The sequence below is a fragment of the Leuciscus leuciscus genome (assembly GCF_965113295.1).
Source record: "Leuciscus leuciscus genome assembly, chromosome: 7".
NCBI lineage: Eukaryota > Metazoa > Chordata > Actinopteri > Cypriniformes > Leuciscidae > Leuciscus > Leuciscus leuciscus.
The window spans coordinates 17,416,839-17,444,015 of NC_138731.1; the positions used below are offsets into that span (position 1 = coordinate 17,416,839).

Consider the following 27,177-nt stretch of genomic DNA (forward strand, 5'->3'; position numbering starts at 1 on the left):
TGTGTGTGTGTGTGTGTGTGTGTGTGTGTGTGTGTGTGTGTGTGTGTGTGTGTGTGTGTGTGTGTGTGTGTGTGTGTGTGTGTGTGTGTGTGTGTGTGTGTGTGTGTGTGTGTGTGTGTGTGTGTGTGTGTGTGTGTGTCCGTATAGCTGCAATTACTTGCAACATGAGACGCATGAAAGACACCAGGATGAAATTGAAGCATTCACATTTAAATGGTTGTAAGTTGAGAGCTGTGAACAAAGTTTAGCGTTGTACAATGTCCTGCACTCACTCTACAGAGACAGTCCTGTTGTCGAGTACACGTGACAGAACCTTACTCTGGAATAACAGTCTTTATGCATGTCTGGAATATGACCCACATTCACACAGCAGCATATGAGCATCAGTAACCTGTCATTTTGGGCAGGACTACCTGCCACAGGAGGTGAGTAATAACTGTGCCATGACTAGAGTGGGTGGATGGAATGAGGAATTGTGTTCTTAGGATTACTCTGTGGTTTTTTCCATTACAATACGGACCTTTTATGACTTCCCAAGGTGAGTGTTGTCCTCATGGTGTACAGTCACCAGTGATTTCGGTCTACACAAGTTATAACTTGAAATCAAGCTCGGCCATAAAGATAGTGTCGTTTAATGACTTTTGGCCGTCAAGAGGAATCATTACTCTATAATATAAAATGTAGCCTTCACCGTGGAGATATCAATCATAGACTGCAATTAGGTCAATGTGGATCACTTTGTAGTTTTATGGCTTTACACATTTCTCCAAAAAAACAACAACAGTAAGGAATGCACATAAAACATTCACTACTAGGCTTAACAGATATAACCGGTTTAGATGGAAAGATCTCAAACTGACAAGTTGAAGACGTTACTGTTGCTTTACCCATTAATAGACATGCTTCCTGAAAATGAATTCAAGTGGGAGATTCCCCAGAGGTTGATGTATGTATGCAATTTCCCGAACCACCTAGTCGGGTCTAAAATAATAAAAAAAAACACTTATAATAGGAAATCAGTATAAGACAAAAACATGGCTTGGAAGAAGAATTGATGTATTGGTTTAATTGTATTAATTTTGAACAAAAAATCCTGAGTCGCCGCCAGCATTTTTGATAATTTTCACAAAAAGTTGCATGGCTCCCAGAATATTTTGTTGTATGAATATCTGAACATGCAATATATCAAGGAACAGAGCCCCTTCTTTTAAACTTTTTTTTACATTTTTTATTCTAGCTTCATGCATTCATTTTTTTTATCAGCACTTGAATGTGTATAAGATTCATAAAAAAGCCACATTTTGAACAAAAAGCTGAGAAAATAGCGCGCAAAGACTACAACATGCATAAGGATTGCATTTTTCGCTTTTTCTGCTCCTTTTTTGCTTGTGTTTTGATCCAGAGATTCAGATCTCTTTCAAAGATGTGTAATCTCAACGTCTGGAAAGCGCTGTCTCATAAATGATGGAAAATTAATTCTGTCAACGGCGGGGAAAGTTCAGACTTTTTCTCAACATCTCACAATTCAGACTTTTTTTCTCAGAATTGTGAGTTTAATACTTGCCATTTGGACTTTCTTTCTCTACGGGTTAACACAATTGTGACTTTATTTCTCACTATTTTGAGAGAAAAAATCACTATGGCTTGCGTGCTGTGAGAATCCTATAAATTCAGTGTTAAAATGCATGTTTTCCATATTCATTCTTGAAACACTCTAGAAAGTAATAATGGATTCTGGCCATGCAGCTTTGGAAGGCAAGGTTTTGCTAAATGTGTGCATCCATCGTTGCCCATATGCCATTGTCATTGGGCCTTTTAGTTGTACACCATCTCCTCTTTCCCTACTAGCAGAAAGCCATCTACTGTTGCCTCGTGTGGATGAAAAATTTAGCAGGTCTTTGCAACATGAGCCTGGCAGCATTGCATCTGCCCTGAGGTAACCCAGGTTCAGACTCACAGCACTGATCTTCATTCAGAGGAACGAACTTAACATTAATCTCTAAACCATTAAATATCTGATGCCAACCTGCACAAATTCTGCCCAAATATGTGCACATTTTAAACACATATTTTTCAGACAGTCTACACACCTCACCCATTTGTACTTTTTTTTGTTGTAACTTGTATTGTAATGAGTTAAATGTTTTTAAATATGAGCTACAATTTAAATACTGGGCCTAATTTGACAAAACGTTTACCCCGGTATCCCAGTTAAGGTTTAAGATAGTCCCAGACTAAAATGCATGCTTGAGCTGTTTTATTGGAAAGCAACTTGCACTGGCATATCTTAAAATATCTCAGTGTCATTGTTTTGTCTCAAGATGCACATCAGTCATGTTGTTTTTTTTGTTGTTTTTTAAAGGCACGTTTATAAAAGATACTTAAATGTCCAAATTAAACTATGGACTAATCCTGGCTTAATCTAAACCCTGTCTGTGAAACCGGGCCTTAACGTTTCAACCTTTTTGTCTGACGTCAGTGTATGAAATTGACCGAGCCCGACAGCGACATCTGCTGTTGAAAATCATAACTGTCGCTACATTTTATGAATAATAACATATTATTAACATATTTAAATGTTTAATAAAAACGATACATAATAGACAATTTGTGATTATTGCAAGACGGCAACAGTGGGTCATGGTCATGGAATACAATACCAATGCTAAAAACAGTATTATTGTAGCCTACATACAATTTGACTAAATAAACAAAGTCTGTTTGTCGTTCCTTTTCAAGGAATAACTAAAAACAGCATGACTAGACTCACACAGCAAGAGCCCATGAAATGTTAATAACCCCTTATGGTTCACAGCAAGTTTCTATCCTCTGCGTAATTATTTGCGCGCTTGGAGCGAGATGACATCATCGACTCACCGAACCCACAACTCAGACTGCTATCTTAACACGCATGCGCACACTACTGCGTAATGGAGCAGCAGGTGTGATAAACATCAGTGTATTTCTTTCCAATGTGGTTTTATGATAATATATATTTTTGTTTTTATAATGACTCCCATGCCGTACAGATTCAATCCACCCTATCCCACTCCACCCTGTCCCACGAGACCTCTCTCAGCTAAGTCAACTAACACGTTACACAAATAATTCATTAGGCTTACTATCCTACAGTGGTTTCAACCATTTTTTGCATTGGACCTAAAGTGGCGAGTGTAATAAACAAAAATGCATTTTTCAAACATTAAATTGCCTTTTAAACCATTTTTTTTTTTAAGTAAATTTTTTTTTTTTTTACATAATCAAATATATTATAAGTCTGATTAAAATGACTTAATCGACCTGGAATCTTTGCACCAGCCTACCATATCCACTTTTTACATTCCAAATGAACCTCTCTCCGTCTCTCTCTCTCTCTCCCTCCCTTTCTCAGCCACCTCCTCTTTCTCTGTCTGACTCAGTCCTCTGCACTCACTTCAGTGTTTCAGGAGTTTATGCAGTGTCTGCTGTTCATCATAGATGCACAGACTATTAAAACTCGAAATCTACAGACTGAGCCTTTGGATCACCTGTGATTACTTTTGCTGCTGATGTGATGTCGCTTGTTAAATGGGACGTTTTGTATCGGATTGCTCAAGATCATGTGGGGACATCAGGACATGGATCACAGGTTTGCTCAATCTATTTTCATAAGGCAATTTCATGTTGCAAATGTTGTGCTACGTAGAACAGTAGCTACCTGAAATTAAATGGAAATAGTGGGCAATTCTTCACAAAAATGTGGTAGCTTATAATGCAACGACATAAAACATTTGTATTATTGTTGCTTTATATAGCCTAATAATAAATGCTTTACATCTATGAATTTTATTGTTACTTATTAATTTGATTATTTTTAATAATATTTTTTACAATGAATTTAATTGGCTACAAAAGTTGTCTGAGTAAATGTAAGTTTGCTTCTAAAACGAAAGGCAGTTCATTCCATTTTATTCCATCTTTACTTTCATTTGTCGGATTATTGGCGTCTCTCAGTGGGCGTTGAGTCGGCGGGGGTAAACCAATAATAACTGGCATTCTTACTTGATCAGCTTATTAAATTGCTAAACGGATTAAGACAGAGTGAGGGTTATAGTTCATATATGATCCCCAAACACACTAGCTGCGCTTTTCTGTAGTCGTCAATGTCTCATTCATTGCTTTATGCCAAACCATGAGACAAAAGTCCTAGACATGCTGTGATGAATAAATAAAGGCTTAGGAAATTTTGTAATCGCTCTTTTAAAGAAACCCTAGTGAAAAATAAGTACCAAAATATATTTGAAATACATTTATTTTGTGCTACACTACAGATACATTTACATATATTTATGTACTTAATCTAAATACATTGCAGTTGTACGTTTGAGTCTGCTAAATTGAACTAATTTTGCACTTTAGTTATCTGGAAATAGTGCTGAGGTATATTTGATTGTGCTAAAATGGAACTATTGCAAGTTTACTTTAGGTACACTTTAAATATATTGTATTTAAAGACTGATATTAAGCATATTGTCCTCACTAATAGTGATATTAAAAAAACATTTTAGGCTTAATATTAAGAAATGTGCATTGTGCAATAAAAAGGTGTTCCAAATATAGTTTAATAATAATATTTATATCAGTAAGTCGCGATATGGTAATGCATTTCTATTATTATAACTAAGATAAATGTATTTTAAATAAATTTTTCGTATAGGTATAGGGAATATTGAATACATGTTTCACACGTTCATGAGCGATTAGTCTATTTCAAATGAGAATAGAGCGGACACACCCCTAGAAGAGTTTTGTCATGTGTTTTGATTGAAACAGAGCTCACATGAACTCCATGTGCTGGTTAAGATGCTCTTAAAGGGATGGTTCGGAGTAATTTCAACCTAGGGTCCTTTGCACCATGACCTCGAGCCAAACACCCCCTCCCCAGAAGCTTTTTTTCCCTTGGTCGAACATTATTAAAGTTAGAGCTTATTTAGAGAAATCAGCCGGATGGCTTCTGTACTCATAAAACAAGGCATTGGGAAGTTTGTCAGTACATCAGGAGTTTATTTAAATAACACTTGCCTGATGATCAGCTCATGCTACTGCTAACCTGGGCGTCGAGGTCAGTTCAGTGATTTGAGAAAAGCCCGTAAAAGTCCTGGCAGAAAGCCATGCATAGGATGTAGTGTAACAACGCCCAGTTCCAGGAATGCACTAATATTTTGTTGGTAGTACCAGTTTGCAACAATTATTAGTTAACAACACTAAGTTGTCAACACTTGGAAAAAATAAATGTCTATGGAGTGTTAAATTCACTAGCTACTCCCTTACAGTTGTGAGTTTTGCAAAGGACTTTTATGGGCTTTTCCCAAATCACGGAAGTGACGTCGACGTCCGGGTTAGCAGTAGCATTAGCCATCAGGCAAGTGTTATTTAAATAAACTCCTGATGTACTTACAAACTTTCCAATGCCCCGTTTTATGAGTACAGAACCTATTTGTACTACTGTAGAAGTTTGGTACCATTCTGGGCATTATTAGTGGGGTAATTTACGAGATAGAAACTTGGATCCATTCGCGCCTGCACTAAGCCATTCGGCTGATTTCTCTAAATAAGCTCTAACTTTAATAATGTTCGACCAAGGGGAAAAAAAAGCTTCTGGGAGGGGGGGGTGTTTGGCTCGAGGTCATGGTGCAAAGGACCCTAGGTTGAAATTACTCTGAACCATCCCTTTAACTGTCCAGTCATGGGCTGGTCAACATATAGTAGTTGGTCAGGCCTGCTCTGTCTTTACACCATCTCTCCCCATTGCATATTGAAGAGTGAAAAATGGTCGGAAATGCCTCTCTGCGCCGGTCGTGCCTGCAGGAAACTGTAAACTACAGATCTATATTGGGACAGATGACAATACAACTTTAGGAAGGAACTACAGGAATTTCCACACCACCCTGAAAAGAGATGTGTCATGAATCTAATGCTAAAATGCATGCATGTTTAAACTCATCTAACGTTAAACAAAAAAGAGTGGATTTAAATGTGTTTAAACACTTTTCTGGCTGGCGTCTTCCCAGAAGGAATTAAAGTTTTATAAAGTCAGCTGACTTTATAATGCCCTGCTTTCCAAAGTCATCGACACATAAAACAAAGTTTTAGCCCAAAAGATTTAATTTTTATAACTCTAAAATGCCTGAAATAATACTGTCTTTGATTATCCTAATCACCTAAAGACTGAAACTAAAGTGCAGGAAACTGGACTGTAAAAATGTTTTGTCAGACAGGCTAAAAAAACGTGCCGCATATGGTAACATTTATTTAAGACACAAATGTTTATTTAATATAACTTATTATGAGTACATCAATCTGAAAACATTACGTTACACCAATCATTTTAAGAAAATGCAGTTTCAGCTTAATGCCCAAACAAAATCTAAATGAAATATATCAAATGAATAAAAAAAACCTTGCGCTGCTTATTAAAATCAAAGTTAAATAAAATGTTTTAATGTGGTATACCTCAACAAATAAATAAATTAATATATATTTTAGTACATCAGATTTATTTATTCATTTAGCAGAAATCATGAAACCAGAGATATTTGTATTAAAGCACATGTTTATTTGCATGCATTATGACAAGATGAGAGACATCCATCTCACTGGAGACATTCATTTAGGCTTCTAAATCTTTTTAATAAAAGATAATTTAATATGCATGTTGATTTTTAACTTCTGTATCTATGAGGAAAAACACAATAATAGTCTAAATGAATCTATTTTCTAAATCATTCAGGATTACATGTCTATGATGTTTGATTATCATTATAACAGTATGTCTTATAGCTTGATATAACTTGGCTCCAATGTTTAGTCTTCATATCTGTTCTTCAGTTTCACAGACATGATAAACTTAGTGTGATAAGTATGACAAGACAAGTATGACAGATGAAATATATGATATGGTGACATCATAGACTGGGGTTGTTGTTTTTCTTCTTCTTCATGTAAATCAGTTCACACTGCAGGTGTACTAAACGACAGCTATAGTTTGAGGCTCTGTCTGTGACTCATCTTGATTCATCAGCTCAAGTCTGCAAAGTCACAACTAGCATTTGTAAAAATTATTTTCTCTTGGACTCAAGTCTTATATCTCCCGAGACTAGCCTAGGCCTGCATCATATGTAGTTGCTTGACAGAGGCTTCCTTAGTTAAAAAAACTGTGTAACAAACTTAAAATACCCTTATTTTGCTTTTCCGGATATCATCTTTCATGAAGTTTGTAATATAGCCGTTTGTGAATGTAAAAGGTATGCACAGTTTCAAAGATCAAAGTGCAGATAAATGGAGCTATTGTCTCCCAAAAGAAAGAACTAAAGTCGTAATCAAAGTTATTAAAGGGATACTCCACTTTTTGGGAAATAGGCTCATTTTACAACTCCCCCAGAGTTAAACAGTTGAGTTTTACCGTTTTCGAATCCATTTCGATTTTCTAGGCTGATATGGCTAGGAACTATACTCTCATTCCTGCGTAATAATCAAGAAACTTTGCTGCCGTACCATGAGTTCAGCAGGCGTAATGAGCTGGGGACTATTTTCAGGCGCTGCATCATATCATTACGCCAGCTACTCGTGGTACGGCAGCAAAGTTTCTTGATTATTACGCAGGAATGAGATTATAGTTCCTAGCCATATCAGCCTAGAAAATCGCAACTTTTCATTTTCCGTCGGTCTTAGTACGGTACACGATGTAACTACAGAAGAGTCACGTTTTAAATAGGAAAAATATCTAAACTCTTTGGACATTTTTTTTGAGAGAGATGCTAATGGTCCTGTCCGATTCAATGATCTATGCTAAGCTATGCTAAAACCACCAGACCCGGAGATCGGCTGAATGGATTTGAAAACGGTAAAACTCAACTGTTTAACTCTGGGGGAGTTGTAAAATGAGCATATTTCCAAAAAAAGTGGAGTATCCCTTTAATTAACGTGGGTTTGTAACACATTTTCATAATGCCAGCCTATGGTCTTCATTGGCTGTCTGCAAACAACGTCTACTTTGACCATCAAACACTGTAGTTGTAGTTGAGGCCTGGAAGAGTTTGGTTCGTGTTGTCAACATGTCGAGAAGACGCTGTTTTCAGCGCTGTGAAAGCAAACCCACTTCCAAAGCATGAGGACTTGGGCTTGAATTGATACAGTAAAACCGACGCCATTTTTACAGTTCGTATCACTGTGTTTGCTGAGGAAGCCTCCAGAGCTGAAATTCAGACATAGAAAATGGTCGTTTTGTTTCCGACACACCAATCACAACAGACTGGGCCATCTGACCAATCAGAGCAGAGTAGACCAATCACAGCAGCAGACTGGGCCATCTGACCAATCAGAGCAGAGTAGACCTATCACAGCAGCAGACTGGGCCATCTGACCAATCAGAGCAGTGTCGACTCTCAGAAAGGAGGGTTTTAGACAGACCGGAATCTTTATCAAACCGTTTCAGACACTGAAAGGAAAATGCTGCAATGTATATAATGAGAAAATGAATGTGATTTTTATCCTTGGATGCATGCAAACCTATTGAAAGAGCCTTTAAAATATTATAGAGGCACTTTAAACTTATTTTGCTTTCCTTTTTTGCTTTTGCTTTTCATAATTTTGTCATAATTCTGTTTTAGTGTTAGTTACGTGATGGTTGAGTATCATAGATTTGCCTGTTGGTTGACCTTGGGTCTTCTTGGATGACTAATTTTGAATTCAGCGTGTTAATGTGTGGCGGCTGTTTGTTTCCAGAGACGTTTGTTTGTTAGTAACCGCGTGTCTGTGAAAGCGCTTGTATAATGCCTGTGCCTCGGGCGCTCAGAGCCGTGAAAACTCCAGAATAGACAGTCTCAATCGCATCCACACTCTCGGATAGACTCATAGAGCTCATGCAGTCATAGGGATCCACTGATACATTAACTTCACTCTAAAGCTTAGTCACACGCATGTGAGGCATCAGGTCAGACTTCAAACATACAGTCACAAATATACTGATTCATAAACAAATGAGAGAATATGAAACTGACATCTATGACATTACTAATAAAATATGACATAATGAAAGGTAGGAGATCCACATTCGGATTAATGGGTTGACGCACAACATGCCCATGAACATTTTGATCTACATCAGTATTTTAAATGAAAGTTTATATGAATAAAACTCAGTATATGTCTTACTATAATTATTTGACCATTTAAACTGCTTTTTGCCTCTACTAGTTCCTGTACTGTGCATGACCAATTATGTTTTCATATTTAAAGGACAAATATTCAATATACACAACATTTTTTTGATAAAAAATACAGTAAAAAAGCAATATTGTAATATATTAAAATGTAATTTAAAACAACAGTTTATTTTATTTTATTTGAATATATTTCAAATGTAATTTATTTCTGTGAGGCAAAGCTGAATTTTCAGCATCATTACTCCAGATTTCAGTTTCACATGATCCTTCAGAAATCATTCTGATATGCTTAATATTTTTGAGGAAACAGTGATACATTTTTTTTTTTTTTTTTTTTGATTTTTTGATGAATAGAAAGTTCAAAAGTACAGCATTTATTCGATTTTTTTTTTTTTTGGTAACATTATAAATGTCTTTACTGGCACTTTTAATCAATTGTATGGAATGCATCCTCGCTGAATAAAAGTATTTAAAAATACAACAAATTTAGTGACCCCAAATTGTCTATTTGTCTCAATAGAGGTAAAAGCTGAAAGAATTAGCAAGGCATAATTCCCAAAAGCATTTCATGTCAATTGTCCACATACCTTACAGAGAACACACCCATATTTAAAACCTTTAAAAAGGCAGGCTTTTCAAATTGCATCATAATAAATATATTAACAGGTGAGGACAGCATTGAAAATCATTTTGAAATTGCATAATACAGGCTTATTCTTCTTTACATGCCTCAAACAAACTAGCACGGGACGTCTTTTACTAGACACTGAAACTCTGAAGATCACAGCACAGGTAATGTGGTCGGCCCTTTCAGGCTCATACATGTGGTTATTTTGCCGATGTGACGCACAGCGCTGCATTGTGAGTGGTAATCGGTGCATCCATGTGGGATTTACTTACTTGCAACTGTGTATTGTGGAGGCAAGCCTGAGCTTTTCCCTCCTTTTTTTCATTAGCGATTGAAGAGCAAGATGATTACAGTTTTTAAACATCAAGGGTATAATTATGTAATGAAGAGGAGAATGAGGCTGTACTTTTTAAGTACTAATGTTCTCAGCTGGGAGGCAGCTGTGATTTCGGTGAGATATGTCGCTTTGTTCAGTTCAGCCTTGGATTCGGCCTTGTGTTCTGTTGGGGTCTGAGAGATCCAAAGGCCATTTGATACGTCAACATTCTCAGACACTAAGCAATATTTCAATTTCCTAACATGCCTTAAAGGTGCAGTAAGTGATTTCTTAGGGTGTGTTTACACTTGGCTTGTTTGGTTTGATTAAAACGAACTCTGGTGCGATTGCTCTGTTAGTGCGGTTCATTTGAATAAGGGTGTATTCACACCAGGAAAGTCCGCTAGTTCACTTACTTTGGTCCGGACCAAATAAAATGTAGATTTTTTTAAACAAAACCACACTTGTGCTAAGGTCATCCATTTATTGGACAGAAATTCTCAAGCAGGGAAAAGCAGTCCAAAAACAGGCAATTTATGGAGATCTTTATAGTGCAATTTTTATTATTTTACTGATTTGGTGTCATCAGCTACTAACGCAGTATGAAGAAACTTATAAGCATCATATGATACAAAGTCATATATACGATGTTGTAATTAGGATTTTGCAAAGACGAATATGTGCTGCAAGACGGTTGTGGTGGAGAGAGCATGCTCTTAACTGATAAAGTTAAGTGTGCAGACCAAAGTGCAAACCAAATTTCTATGAGGCTCCGCACCTGCTCACAACTCCAAGTTTGTCCGCTAGCTGCCATGCTAAAAGTGCAAACTGTCAACAAACATTAGTCCTCATCCCATAATGCACAGCACAGCTGACTACGGCAGCATGTTTAGTCCAAAAATGTGCAGTTCTTTGGCAGATGGGTCTGTTCGAGGTCGGATCACGTTCTCACCACAAACGAACCGCTCCAGAGTTTGTTTGAAAGCACACAGAGACCACCTCTTCGAGGAGGTCTCAGTACGCTTGTTTGGTCCTCTTTTGGTGCGCACCCGAGTGCGATTGCTGCTTTCACACTTGCCCAAACGAACCGCACCAAGGGGGACAACAAACTCTAGTGCGATTCAACTGAACTAAATGAGGCAGGTGTGAAAGCACCCTAAGTGTGAACGCTGCCCTGGTGCACCCCAAACAAGCGGACCAAGACTGCTGAAAAGATTGGTCTTGGTCTGCTTCCAAATGAACTCTGGTTTGGTTCGAATAATATGAACGCAACACGAACCAAAGATATGTAAATGAACCAAAAACGGGACATGCATGATGTCACAAGATGCGCCAGTAAAAAAGATTGAATGCTCTTCACAAGTTCTCAGCTGGTCAAAATACCATCATATGTAGGCTACGCACTTACAACGAGCACATTTATCCCAGCACACAGCATTGTTTTGGATGTTCGGTAAGTTCTGTCTCGAGTAAAAGCCGACCAATCAGGTTGTGAACATATCTCTATGCCTTTAGGTTCGGTATCTTTAGGTTCTGTGTTAAAATGGGTGGTCTGGACCAAAAGAAAACCAATCGAACTGAACTACAAGTGTGAACACTGTTGAAAGTGGATCGGACTGAGCTGTACAGCACACTTGTAATCAATAAGCAGTAGGGGGGGTGTCTAATCATGATGGGGGAGGAGAGAGAGAGAGAGCAAGAGGGAGATTATTTGAAGATAAGACTGTAGAAAGAGAGATGGCTGAGAGACATTACAAAAGAGAAAAGGTCAGAGGAACATCACTGGAAAAAGAAAGGTTATGATCAGCCCAGAGCTTTAGGACCCGCGTTAAAGGGATAGTTCACTCAAAAAGTAAAATTATGTCATCATTTACTTACCCTCAGTTTGTTCCAGACCTGAATGAGTTTCTTTCTTCTGTTGTTCAAACACACACACAATTTTTTTTTTAGAAGAATGTCGGTAACCAGACAGCTGACGGTAGCCATTGACAGGACAAATGCTACGGAAGTCAATGCGGGTACCGTCAGCTGTCTTAGGTTACCAACATTCTTCAAAATATCTTCTTTTGTGTTTAACAGACAAAACAGAGTAACATTGGTTTTGCTGAGTTGCACAGATCCAAGATGCTGTTGTTGCAGCGGCGGTTTCTTCATTAGGGCGATCGGGCGACGCACCACCAAAGTGTGAAAGGGACTTTTTCAATCACAATCTCATTCAACCACAGAGTTACGCTAGCAGTCACTCACTGTTGTTCTGCCTCTGGATATAGTCCAATCAGCGCCAAGTCACGTTGTGTGGAGTACCGCCTCTTTTTGGTCGATTTTACTATGGCCGAAAATCGCCCAGAGTGTTCCCATAGACTTACATTCAAATATTTTTTTTTTCGAACTGCAGGCACTGCAATGCATTCTCTATCCGATTGTTAAGTCTGACGTCACGCGTGACGTTTAGCCTTTTCCGGGTCCAAGCGCTCCTCTCGTCCAGAAATAACAATGGTGGAACCTGTAAATTTATTTACGATCACGTCCTTCTTAGTGAGGCACCCTTGGCGGTCAAAAAGTGTTTAAATTCCTTTAACACCAACAGAGTGGTTAGTGTAGCTCATCACTCAGGTGACATAATTAAGGGTAGAGTCCAGGTATCAATGAAAAAGAAGATTTACGAGGTTGAAGTGAGTTTGCTCGGGACACGGGACCAGAGCCGTCGCATAGACTGTGCGAACTGTGCAACCGCACAGGGCCTCGCGCCAATAGGGGGCCTCGCAATCCTGCTGTTTTTTTTGTTTTTTTGTTTTTTTACCACTTTTTAAAACATCTCGCGGCACGAATGTAACAATTCTACAAATAAATAAAACATATCCAGTTAACCAGCAGAGCATTCATTTCGTTCGTTTTTTTAAATAAGAGAAGATCTAGCGCTGAAATGTGTTTTTTAAATCAAGTGATCAAAGTGCTCGTTGCAGCTGCGATCAGTGGCGCGGAGTGTTTTCTCGTGTGGCTCGCGCACACACCGCACTGTCAACTTCAATCCGTTGTGGATACTCTAACAAAATGCACATAAATGTGTCCCTGCTTGATATACAACCACTGATTAACATAATCGGTTTTGATGAGAAGAAAAAAAACGAACGTTATACGATAAAAATAAAACAATACGAGAGCGGATTCGAACCCAGGATCTCTGTCACGTTTGGCGAAAGTTCTACCACTGGACCATTAAGATACACGTTGATGAAGTAGGCGGATTCTCGATAAAAATTCTCGAGCTGACTTGATGTAAAACCACTCGTGGCTGCACAGTTGATTTTTTTCCCCTCTGAAATAAATAGCAAAAAGTCATAGCTGAGACTATGTGCATGATTATGCTGTATTATTCTACTTGATAAAAACGTATTGCAGCAAGAATTAGAACAGCTACGTCCGTGTGACTAGGGCCTCGCATTTCAAGTTCGCACAGGTCCTCGCACCCCACCTGCGACGGCACTGCACGGGACACAGCACTTGCGGCATTGTAAAAACACTCAATAATAACCAAAACACTAGCGAAAGCGGTAGGTAGTAGAGAGAACCTGGACTTTGGACCCGGAAAGAGTATTATCGGAGAGTGGTTACGTCACGGCTTAACAACCGAATGGGTTCCGGGAGGGCTCGCACTAACGTGCTTTCGTCATCATACGTAAACTTCACTTGTGCAGCGATTGCTGGAAACAAATATACCTCTAATAATATTTAGCCATAAAGCTGAAGTGACATCCAATAATTTACTCAGTGCATAACTTACATTTCACGGACATATTCTCCATCTGTAAATGTTAGAAAGTCAATATTTCCAGTTTGCTGTCATGAGTGGACGAGCTTTCTGCAAGCTAAACTTCCGTGAACGAGCGCCGCCGCGTGCATGCGCGCCGAACAGACGGAGCGCAATAGAATAGAGGCCGTTTCTCAATATGCGTTCTTGTCTGTACTTGTGTTCTTGTGAACTTGTGAAACGTCATCATTCGCTGCCCAAGTACTGTCCCAATACACAAGTTTGCATTTTGGCAAGAACGGTTAAAAATCCCGGAAGTGTTCTTGACACGCCCATTTTACAGAGGATGCATCGGTTGGTAACTTGTGTGAACTTGACGGCAGAAATATCCCAGCATTCATTTCGGCGTTCGAGGAAGGAGTTATGTTTGGGTTATTTAAACCCGTTATTTAACCCGTTTAAACCGTTATTTAAATCGCGTTATGTTTGGGTACTGCAGACGGCGTCTGTGCGAGGGTATTATTGCGCAATACCAGCAAGAACACATCGTCTCAAACTGTCAGCAGCGTTCTGTGTGCTCGTCACCTTGTGAGTTCATTCTTCCAAGAACAACTAGCAAGAGCGTTCTCCCCAAGAACACAAGTCCGTTCTTTGCATTCTTGGTTTTGAGAAACAGCCAGAGTGCCGAAGTAATGACGTCACTTTGTAGGCCAACCCGGAAGTTAGCGGCGCATGGGTTCCCTCGATCAAAAAGCAATGCATTTTCCCCATAGACTTTTGGAAAATCGCAAAAAATAAGATCTGTGTTCAACAAAGAGTTGTGACCCTTACACGTTTTGTCTATCAAGATAATCTTTACAAGTTAATCCAAAATGTATACATTTTGAAGCCTAAATAAAGCCGTCGGATATAAAATGCTAACGGTAGGCTATCAACGGACTACAGCACACCATGGTCGCGGATCAACGTCATCATCAAGCTTCCTCAAACTCACTCGCTCGCTCATTATGATCTGCACTGTGTATGAACCTATGTTTTACAGTCTATGGTATGAACCTATTTTTACAGTCTATGGTATGAACACTTATCCACTTTTTCATGAGAAATACTGCCCCTTCTGTTTTTCAAAAAATGTTAGAAACTAATTTTGTTTATGCGTGCCTCTCTGAGATTTTTTAAATCTTTTGTTAATGTTTTATTTATTCGTTTATTATTTTGTTAGTTTATATAAACCTTAATATTATTTTCTTTGTGATTAAGATTATTATGCCTGATCATTGTGCCCCAAATAAACTTTAAAGATTATCTTTCACTGTATTATGTTTGATTGTATGTTTGCATACCATTTGCTAATTCGCCAGGAAAAAAAACGCGCTTTAACCATCTCAGAAGCACTAACGTTAGCTATGGCCGTATCAATTTCCATGTCCTTTTTCTTAGACGATAGAAAAACCATAGATCGAAGAGAGAACAACTATAAATCTGGACATGAACAGTGCAGCTTAGATGCTGGTTTACTTGCCGGTATTGTAAGGGCCAGCATGAGGTACAAGGTTAATCGAGTAAGTAAAACTAGGGAGAGATAGAGGAGTTATAATATGTATTTAAGATAACTATGTATTTAAGATAACTATACAAATAATCTCTGAACAAGCATAACGCAGTTCAATTCCAAACATGTAATATAATAGTTGTATATAATTATATATGTTGAATTTAAAGAGAATTGTCAATAGCAAATGCTTATTATAATATATTATAATTAAACCATATATGTTCCCTAAATAAACCTCATTTTGTTAACATTTTCTATTTTTACCTGGTAATCCACAAGCCCCAATGTGAGAGCCTGTGTAGTAAATTTTATCTCACATTCACATTACTGTGAGCTGACTGGAGTGTAGTTACAATAGTATACAAGTAGTATGCAATAGTTTAACATTTAATTTGTGTATTTGTCAGACAGTCAACTTACAGTGCATTAAGGCTATACATATCAGCGTGTTCTCTGGGAATTGTCCACGTTTATATAGCACATTAAATATAGTTAACATTTACTACTAAAATAACAAAGATTAATATCATTGCCTGCTTTAACTACCGGCAATGCTGTTTACAAATACAATCATATTATTATAGGTGGGTAAAAGCCAAGTTCACAAGGTGCAGGACCCACCCTATCTATAATTATATCCAAACAAGTTACAATAAAAGTCAATAAACCAGGTATTATTTTGAATATTTTAATTAAACACATTTCTCAACGTAACGTTAGCCTTTAATAAAACTGCAGCGGATCTAATCTATTAAACAGTGGCAAAGTAAACAAGCTTTTAGATATTTTAAGAGAAAGACAAAAGGTATTTTAGCTGTTGATTTGGTTATGAAAAACGTTTATTCTTGCTACTGCTAGCCTTTTTTACTCCATCTGGCACGAACCCAGAGTCTCCGCTGGATAACATCGGACGGAAAACAAACGAGATTTCATTCGATGACTTGTGGTTGCATCTCGGGACAAAACAAAAATAACGTTATGTAGGCTATATTAACTGAAAGGTAAACTTCTAAGAACGTGAAGCTGAAACGCGGGCTAGTGAGAGATTTCATGTTTGTCATGATGACGTCTAAAGTCTCCGCCAAAGGATGTAGTCCCTTTTAGCAACTTGTTAGCAACCACCGTTTTTAAGACACAATAAAGTTTTAAAAAATCACAAGCAGGTTATAACTGGTGTGTTTTATGTCATAGATCAAAACGTGAAAATATTTAGAGGCTTTGTTAACCACAGACCTTATTTCAGGCGATTTAGCAAAAACCCATTCAAAAAACCCATAGACTTTAGGGCGAGGGAACCCGTAGTGCTAAAATGCTAACTCACTTCCGCGTTTTGGCCTACAAAGTGACGTCATAACTTCGGCACTCTATAGGAGCGCAATTATTCTGACTAAAATATACATTAGCACTAAATTATAAATATATTTAGCTAAAATATTTGTTGTTGAATATTTGTTGTTGTTGGTGAACATAAATGTGCTAGAGAATTTCAAACCTACATGTGTATTTTTATGATATTAGCTTTGTTTTTTTATTTTTATTTTATTTTATTTTATTTTAAGTTTAGTAAATTTAACTACTTATTTAAAAAGCATTATTTTGTTTTTAGATTGTAATGTTGCATTGTTAGAATGTAATGTGATTTGACCCCTTTTTTGGACAGACTGCAGATAGACAGCAAGGTTACACTATTGTTTTTATAACCTTCAATATGAACATTGTTTGTAGGACAATATTGATCAGGATATTAAATATAAAAAAAATTAATTACAGTTTTTTATTTTTTATTATTCAAATAGAAAAATAATAATTAAATACTCAGATTATACCATACATCGCCATTTAGCCCAAAAATTCAGATTTATTTGGCAATTGGCTATTTCCCAAACCTACCGGCTGAAGTTTTAGCTAAACTTTAGGCTAATGATAGCTACATTATTATCACTGTTAAATTGTTATTTAACAATTAGCCTACATTCAGTAGTGGATTAATAATTCAGTTTGTTGTAGTGTGTTTACTACTCCCTAGTAGTGTGTTTGTTTGGGTTGAAATATCAACAGTTTTTCTCAGAAATTGCTTACTGCACTTTTAAACGTCCTCTATATAAAAAAAAATTGGATCTCAAAAAGCTCTGATATGTGATTAAACATAAGAAATGCCACAAGATCTTATTTTTGTACTTACTGTAGTACTTACCAACAGTTTTGATTGGATTTGTTTTACTGTATTTCTCTACATAATAGCAGAAATGTACCCATCTATCCTTATATGTAGGGACACAGGGACAAACAGAAACAATGTCACTATAGTAGATAACTGTCACATTTCTGAAAAATACCTCTGAGCAGAATGTAAAGCTTTAATAGTATGTAAGTAAAAAAAAAAGGTATTAGAGCTAAAGTAAAATAATCTGAAGGAAAACTGTAGGGCTTATTATTATTATTATTAGTATTACTATTATTATTATTACAAATAAATCAACTGGATCTCTGGAAACTCAAAGTCAATCTCATAACTTGAGGGTTGTTTCTGCTGTGCCTTTCACCTTGATCTGAAGAAGCCAATCTAATGACAAAAAACAAATAAACATTCCTTTAGTAACAGTCATTAATTATCATAGATCGTTTTGTATCGTTTTTACAGTGTTATAAAAAACAGACTGAACTGTCTGGGAATAACATATTTCAGTGTAACTATGTTCCAGACAGAAGAGCTTTTTTATTGAAACTATGAATAACAGCGCCATCTTGTGTTCAGTCTTCTACAATGTCCCTAAAAATAGATCTGAGGTTTGATAGCAAGTTTGTTTCATACATTTTACATCCCAACTACAATGCTGTGTAATCATTGTGTCATTGTATGAAGTACAGCTTTGTATGAAGTTTAATTTCTATCTTTCAGGATGTGTGTATGAGTTGAGCTAGAGCTCAGGCCAGTAATGGAGGCAGGACTGAACTGCAGCTCTCACTGTGAGTCTGGCGTCTGCTTCATCGACCCAGGAGTGAACAGTCAGCAGGGCTGGGACGTCCTGCAGAGACTCTGTGCGCTCTCAGCGGTACATACACACACTCACATAAGTCCACCACAACACACTCAGAGACAATTACACTTACATTTACAAACAGTCTGATGAGACCACTAGTGACAATGCTTCTATTTTATAGATTTCGGTAACACTTTATTTTACAGTGTCATTGTTACATATGTTACATGTAATTTCTGTAGTAATAACTATAAATTATGCATAATTACATGCAATTAACCCTAAACCAAACCCTCATCCTAATCATAACCCTATAGTAAGTACATGTACAGTAGTTAATTATTATTACTCAGTACTTAAATGTACAATTACACTGTAATACTGACACCTTAAAATAAAGTGTAACCTATATTTCTAATTTAAACTTAAGATTGTAGAAACCTTGTGTTCATTATAGGTTATACCATTCAAAAATTTGGTCAGTAGCCCTCAATTTTTTTAGCAAGGAGTCAAGGATGCATTAAATATATCAAAAGTGACAGTAAAGACATTTCTAATGTTACAAAAATGTCTATTTCAAATAAATGCTGTTCTTTTGAACTTTCTATTCAAAGAATCCTGAAAAAAATCACGATTTTAACAAAAAATATTAAACAGCTCATCTGTTTAAAACATTGATAATAATAATACATGTTTCTTAAGCAGGAAATCAGCATATCAGAATGATTTCTGAAGGATCATGTGACACTGAAGACTGGAGTAATGATGCTGAAAATTCTGATATAGAAATAGAAAATAGTTATTTTAAATTGTAATAATATTTAACATTATTACTGTCTCTATTGTATTTTTGATCAAATAAAGGCAGCCTTGGTGAGCAGAAGAGACTTCTTTCCCATACTTTTGAACTTTTGTATTAAGTGTATTTTGCTGTTTGTCTGTGTATAGAGCGGTGTGGGTGTCCAGAGTCAGTCTCTGTCTCCTGCTCTTCGGGCTGTAGTCTGGACGCTGCTCTCTTGTGGGATTCTGCTGGCTCTTTTCTTCCTCATTTTCACTCTGCGCTTCAAAAACAACAGGTAAGAAATGGCTGGATCTCTTCTTGTTCTCATAGCTGTCAATCATGACATATATGACTAATTTATCACTTTGGTTTGTCCACTAACTATAGCCACCATCATGAATTTTGATTCTGTACCTCTGACACAGGATAGTGAAGATGTCCAGTCCCAATCTGAATGTGTTGACTCTCTGTGGCAGTCTCCTCACATACAGCAGCGGCTTCTTATTCGCCGTGGAGGAGAGAGAACCGCTGTCAGGAGCAGGATCAAGAGCCGTCTTACAGGTACACACACAAACACACACACACTTGGTTATTTAGATTTTGAAAGTCAACTCCATCAGATTACACAAGACCCCCTTCTCTTTGTACAGTACCCCCCTTAACTTTAGTATATTTAAAACAGTCTTATAAATCACACAGCTGGCTAATTGTTCTGAATTGCTAAAGGACTGTTTACATTTAACAACGCCATAAATCTCTTTTAATGCACCAAACCACGTTTAACATAATTCTTGTTGACTTTAAGCTGTAAGGCTTCTCAAACCCTACATCTGTGATTGATTGCGTATCCATTGTTTATACTTGAAATGACTCTGGATTTAGTTCTTTGAATGTGTAACGTTATGTGAGTGTGTTGATTGTGTGTTGCTGTTTTGGATAGATTAACAGTGGTTTAAAAAAAAGAAAGAAGATACACTAGTGTTCAAAACTTGGGTCAGTAAGATTTTTTTTTAATGAAATGAACACTTTTCTTCAGCAAGGATGCATAAAATTGAGCAAAAGTCACAGTAAAATAATGTATAAGATTTCAGTTTCAAATAAATGCTGTTTATGTCCACCAAAGAATCCTGAAAGGAATGCATCATGTTTTCCACGAAAATATTAAACAGCACATTTGTTTTCAACTTAGATAATAATAAGATATGTTTCTTGATAAGAATGATTTCTGAAAGATCATGTGACACTGAAGACTAGAGTAACGATGCTGAAAATTCTATTGAATTTATTAAATTATTATTTATAAAATATATTGAGTGAAAACTTCTCGGGTTACTTGACTGTATCCCTGTTCCCTGAAAACGCGGGAACGAGATGCTGCGCTGAAGCATCTTTGAATGACCAGCTGTGAATAATGTGTGTAACACGTCAATGAAACTTGGCAGCCTCAGACGGTGACGTCATCGCAAAGCGCTGGTCAGAGGCTATATTTGTGCCACAGGTCCTCAGGTATCATTTTGTCTGAAGAGCTGTCCTGGGACATCCTCAGTGCGGCAATGTATCGCAGCATGTCGTTCCCGCTTTTTCAGGGAACAGGGTTACAGTCAAGTAACCCGAGATGTTCCCTTTCAAAACCTACTCTCAATACTGCGCTGACGCGCTTTGGGAGCAAGAATACCCCAACCGCCGCACTGAGGGTGTCTGGACCTTCCACGGCTGTGTATAGTCACCCAATGTGAAATTGTATACTTGGTGGCAGCCGCCCCCCTGTTTCAGCCCCCTTGACAAACAAATATTTGCCCTGACTTACTCCACTGGCTAGGTTTACATAGGCCCGCGAACACAGACTGGACACAGTTGGTGAAGTTTCTCGTTTTCAATGGCGGAGGGCATAAGGCTTCAAGAGTAAGGTGATAGCCATAAGAAAAATCATTTTTAGAGTCAGAAGCTTGTCAGACACTGACCCTAAGGGTGTCTCTACCAGCCCCTCAAGGACTATAGCTAAGTCCCATGAAGGAATCTCGTTTCTAGCGGGATGCCTCAGTTGCCAGGCCCCACGAATGAAACGAGCGAGCAGAGGATGCTTCCCGAGTGGCACCCCATCAATCAAGGCTTGGCAAGCCGATAAAGAGGCCACATAAACCCTGAGAGTGACGGGACATGTGCCTGTTGATCATTTCTCCTGCAGGAAGTCCAGAACTGAAGCTATCTGGCAGTTAACTGGATCTGCACCACCTTTCAAAGACACCACATTTACTGGCATAACTTCTTCTAGTGGAGGGAGCCCTTGCACTGGGAATGGTCTCTATAACTTCAGGTGAAAGCCCAGTGTCCCTCAGTTGGTACCCTTCAAGGGGCCAAACATGAAGGGTCCACAACTCGGGCTGGGGATATTGTCCTCTGCCGTCGCGGAGAGATATTATCTCCGAGAACCAAACTCTGACATGCAGAACTGAGAACGAACAGACATGCAAATTAATGTGTAGTGTGACTGTGCATGTTTCTAATTAGTTAGTTATCACACTAGCCTTAGTTAGAGGAAGTTATTTTGATTAAAGATTATGAGGGCACACTAATAATGATGTGCACAGATAAATCATTTATTATAAATACTGCAATATTCCATACTTTTTAAAAAAATTGCCACATTTTATTTCATGGTTACTTTAACAAACAGTGTCGTGATTTGTATGGTTATGTTAAAATACAAATGTGACTATTGTCACTACAACCAGAACAGAATTAAAAACGGTTCTCTTGTTAAATGTGCGTATCTTTTTCTGTACCTTCTCAGGCGCGGATGTGGACACTGTGTATCGGCAGCTCTCTGGTGTTTGGACCCATTCTTGGGAAAACATGGCGGCTTTACAGAGTGTTCACTCAGCGTGTGCCCGACAAGAGAGTGGTGAGTTATATATGTCTGCGAATGAATAGACTATGAATTATTGGTTGATGTCACTGGCTTCATAATAGTGTTCTGTTGTGTTTCAGATTATCAGAGACATCCAGCTGATGGGTTTGGTTGCGCTGCTGGTCCTGGTGGATGTTGTTGTTCTGTCAACATGGGGTCTGACGGATCCGATAAAGTGCTCTCGGTCTGTTAGTGCTATGGTGAAGGTATGCTTACTTACCCTGATTTTTATCTTTTCTAGAGAATTTTCACACAGCTCTTTTCAAAGCAATGACAATTCAAATGGACAATGTCTTTTGGCTTCACAAAAACTACAAAAAAATCACCATACAAGCACTATAGAAGTAGAAGTGGAAACTAAGTTTTGTGTGAGATTAAGACCCACATTTATTCAGAAACTTGCATTCTTAAAGCAGTGATGATGTCGTACTTCATTTTTGAATAGCCACAGCCATTATTCCTAAATATAGGGAGGTAAAGAGTCATACAAAGGAGAACTGATGCAAGCTCCAGTGATTTGTAGCATGTAAAGTATTTTGTGTTGTTTCTTCTTTATGTCAGGTAATAGAGCTGGACGCATCCTATTCTCTGACCCAGCTAGACTTCTGTTCTTCTCTCTACTCAGACCTGTGGGTAATCCTGCTCTCCGTGCTTAAGGTAACATTCAGCTTTGGCATCATAGGAATGAGTTACATTACATTAAATATATTAAAATTTTAAACATTGTTGTAATAAATATTTGACTAATTTCACAATATTACTGTTTTTACTTGATTGTATTTTATCAAGTAAATGCAGATACTTCTTTCAAAAACATAAAAAAATTAAAAGCTTACAGACCCCAAACATTTGAACAGAATAGTGTATTTTACATATATACTGTACTGTAGCCTATTCCAGACTATCATTTTTTTATTTCTTTTTTTCAATGTGACCAGTGTTATTTTAGACTCATTGGAATACTATTATAGTTTTATTTATATTTTGGTTTTAGTTTTTATTTTAATACTATTTTAGATATTTTAATACTATTTAAATACATATTTAAGTTTTTATTTTAATATGTATTGCTATTTTGCTTCACACTGAAATTCCTCTATTTTTTACAGGGCAGCCTCCTCTTGTACGGGACGTATCTTGCCGGCCTGACAAGCAATGTCAGCTTACCTCCAGTAAACCAGTCTTTGACCATCATGGGTGCTGTCTGCCTGGTGACCATGTCGACCGTTGTGGCCGTGCCCGTCTCTCTTTACCTGTACACCTGGCCCAATGTGGTCTACAGTGTAGTGTCTGGAGCCATCTTCATCTGTACAATGGCCATAAACTGCCTGCTGTTCGTCCCTCAAGTACGTCCTGGTCAATTCACAGCCAATATCTGATGATTTGCAGTCAAACTCTGAGTCAGTCTTTGTCCAGACATTTACATTTTTGGATCTGAAAAGGGTTATGTCGAGGTTCAACCAATCAATAACTCTAACACAGGAGGTGAAGCAGGTGACGAGTCAGCATTCAACATCAAATGTGTTACGCAATGTGTCCTGTTCAATTGGAGAGGACATTGCTAATGTCAGCTCTTTATGACGGTGATTGAGCATAGATCAGGTGTGTGTGTGTGTGTGTGTGTGTGTGTGTGTGTGTGTGTGTGTGTGTGTGTGTGTGTGTGTGTGTGTGTGTGTGTGTGTGTGTGTGTGTGTGTGTGTGTGTGTGTGTGTGTGTGTGTGTGTGTGTGTGTGAGTGCGCCTGTGTGCCTGTGTGTGAGTGTTTAAGACCAAAAAGACTGGCATAAAAAGGGAAACATTTGGTTAATGAATCACACAGACCTGATAATGCCTGAACTGAAGTTATTGCACAATAAATAAATCATTTAATAACTGAACATTAGCATGAAACACTCAGTAAATGTATATGATTTAATACCCCTGTACCTATCTACTTAATCCTTATTATTATTCTTCCCTCTAGCTGACCCAATGGAGACAGTTTGAAGAGGAGACAAACTCACATCCCAGTCAAATGGCCAAATACTTCAGTAGTCCTAGCAAGTCCACAAACTCCATGTACAGCGAGGATGAGATCTATTATCTACTTGGTGAAAATGACTCCATGAAAAGACTCATTAATGAGGTACCAATAGTTATTACATTTACATTGTGTTATTCAAAGCAAAGTGATGCTCACAGTGATTCCTGGTTTGGTTAAGTATGATGATGAATTCATGTGTTGGGTGTGGACAGCAGTGTGTTTTGCGTCACTACACCACAAGTGAGGTTGGATCCTTTGTTTTATATTTCCTCAAGGCACCGCTTTTATGATCTCACATCCTGTAAAATTGGCATCTATCCCATACACCTACTTAGTGACGTGAGCCATTCTAAATAATGACTGTGATTAAGGTGATGAGGTTCAAACCCATTTTCCCATTTTCCTCCCTTTTTGCAGAAGAATGCTGTAATTGATAGCCTACAGGAACAAGTGAACAATGCCAAGGACAAGTTGCTCAAACTGATGACTGCTAGCCACCCCGTGGACGAGGGAGAAATGGACTCCTCCAACACTAACCTCAACTCCTCCTCCACCCAAACCACAGTGGTATCTCCAGACTCTCCAACCCTTCTTCTCAGGAAATACTCAGAAGTTGCTCCCACCAGAGCTCTCTCTCCACCTCCCTATGTACCTCCTCCACCGCTTCCCACTCACACTACCTCAAAGCAAACGTCCCCTGAAGGCTCAGTAGCTTCAAATGTTCCCTCTTCTCCACCACACCTGAGGCTTCCACCTCCTAAAGATGAGGTTGTGAGTCTGAATGGAAAAACAGAAGATGGAATTCCAGCCGTGAACAATATCAGAAACTCAGGTCTTGGAAGAGAAATTTTGGAGAAGCTTTCGGATCAGGAAAAGTTAGCACAGGGTTCCTCTTCTTTGGGTCCTGCTCGGTGTAGTTCACCTCAGGTTGAGTCTCCAGAGCCATCAGCTTCCATGGAGATTCCAGGAATGTCATCAGTGGGACGACTGGGTTTTGTAACCAATGAGCAGCTGGTGGAGATCCTGCAGGACCTGAGTATGGATGCCATAAGCAGTTCTGTCAAATCGCCCGACCGGGTTCGAAGCCCGTCCATCAAGCCAGACGATCTGAGCGTAACTCTTTCTCCTCGATCTCCTCTACAGTTCCTTTTCCCAACCATCTCGCCCTATCTCATGCGTAAACGCAGACCTCCATTTTACTCCTCGAGAGGTGGACCTCCCCCTTACTATTTTCCAGGCTCGGTACCTCCAGGGCGCAGTAGGGCATCAGCACTACCAGACAATGAAAAGTTGAGGGATGATGACTCTAAAACAAGTCCAACCAGCAACCCTCAAAGACAAGACTTTTGGCACGAGGGAAAGAGGAGAAAGAGGGTAGAGAAAGCAAAGACTCGGCGTGGCTGTGGACAGGACAGTTGGGAATGTTCTTCTCACAAATGTTCCGTTTCTCCTTTCACGGGACAGGTTCCTCAGCCTGCCCCCGCTGGGCTGATAGAGGGGGTTAAACACTCAGAGGAGCCGTATGACTACTCAGACTCAGACTCCAGCAGCTCAGAGGACTACTGTTACTACCAGCGGTCCTACTGCGGGGCCTGTCATCACCCCTACGACTCCACAGACAGCCTCACCTCAGGGACCTCTGACAGCGAGGACGAGGACTTCTACCGCTCAACACGTCCTGTCGTGAACTTTAAAGTCGACCTTAAACCAACCTTTGTCTGAACGGACTGCACATCCATTATTTATATATGGGTCATTGATGTGATGCTCTTTGTTTTGTCTGAACCTTATTAAGTTATTTAGATATACACAATAGTTTGGAATAATTTTGATGTTTTTGAAAGAAGTCTCTTAAAGGGGTGGTTCGGGATTTTTGACATCGGACCTCATTTTTAAGTCAGCCTCGTTGTAATTCATCAGTGGAGACATTTTTTTTTCAAAATTATCCAGTCCTTATATTTGGATAGTTAGCCGATGCTAGGCTAGCGCGAGTCAATGGTATATGTTAGCCAGCCATTAAAAAACGTTTTACCCACTCCACAGTGCACCAAACGCAAATCAATTATAACACTAGACTATCGATGCAAATGTCCGTTGAGAGAATAATGTTAGAAATCAAACTTACCTTTCATCTCAATGATCCCAAAGGAACTAGTTTCTCAGCAGCTGCGGAATTTTACTTTGCTCCGGCAAATGCTCCAGTAATGCGGCAAAAAGTAAACACAGAACAGAAGCGCACTGTAATCAGTGTACCAGCGGCAGGTAAATACACTTGCGTCATGTGTGTACCGGCTCACTCGGTTGCCTAGGTAATCAATATCACTCCGCTGCTGCTGTAGACAAGGCTTATGATTACAGGGAACAAATTATAACTAATGCAATGTGATGAAAGGTAAGTTTGATTTCTAACATTATTCTCTCAACGGACATATACATCGATAGTCTAGTGTTATAATTGATTTGCGTTTGGTGCACTGTGGAGTGGGTAAAACGTTTTTTAATGGCTGGCTAACATATACCATTGACTCGCGCTAGCCTAGCATCGGCTAACTATCCAAATATAAGTACTGGATAATAAAAATAAAAAAATGTCTCCACTGATGAATAACAACCAGGCTGACTTAAAAATGAGGTCCGATGTCAAAAATTCCGAACCACCCCTTTAAGTCTCTTGTATTTGATCAAAAATACAGTAAAACAGTAACATTGTTAAATATGAATACATTTTTTAATACTAAATACTAATTTAAATAATAAATACATTTTCAAATATATTCAAATAGAAAACAGTTATTGTAATAATATTTCACAATATTACTGTTTTTACTGTATTTTTTATTTTAAAAATCGTAATTATTCCAAACTTTTGACCAGTGTACATTAAAAAATGCACTTAATGCAGACTTGAATATACATTTTTTTTTAACTATTATTGACTATAATTGATTATTAAGTATTATTAAGTGGTATAATTTATTATTATTTCTTAACTAAATCATAAAAACATGAAATGTTTTGAAATGAGTGACATCTTT

General features: G+C 38.2%; 1 protein-coding gene across 3 annotated transcripts; it reads left to right on the top strand.

The window, feature by feature from the left end:
• Window positions 1-318: 318 nt before the first annotated feature.
• On the top strand, window positions 319-27,046 carry gpr156 (G protein-coupled receptor 156). Of its 3 annotated transcripts, none has more exons than XM_082175805.1 (10): window positions 319-425; window positions 18,350-18,503; window positions 19,380-19,507; window positions 19,638-19,773; window positions 22,004-22,114; window positions 22,201-22,326; window positions 22,682-22,777; window positions 23,230-23,466; window positions 24,083-24,244; window positions 24,560-27,043. In XM_082175805.1, the coding sequence occupies exons 2-10, from the start codon at window positions 18,387-18,389 to the stop codon at window positions 25,862-25,864; spliced, it is 2,418 nt and encodes an 805-aa protein (XP_082031931.1). In that variant the 5' UTR covers window positions 319-425; window positions 18,350-18,386; the 3' UTR covers window positions 25,865-27,043. The 3 variants fall into 3 exon arrangements, with proteins under 3 accessions (XP_082031931.1, XP_082031930.1, XP_082031932.1); XM_082175804.1 differs by lacking the exon at window positions 319-425 and adding an exon at window positions 3,407-3,628; XM_082175806.1 differs by lacking the exons at window positions 319-425; window positions 22,004-22,114; window positions 22,201-22,326; window positions 22,682-22,777 and adding an exon at window positions 3,407-3,628 and having other exon boundaries at window positions 19,638-19,762; window positions 23,288-23,466; window positions 24,560-27,046.
• Window positions 27,047-27,177: the final 131 nt, after the last annotated feature.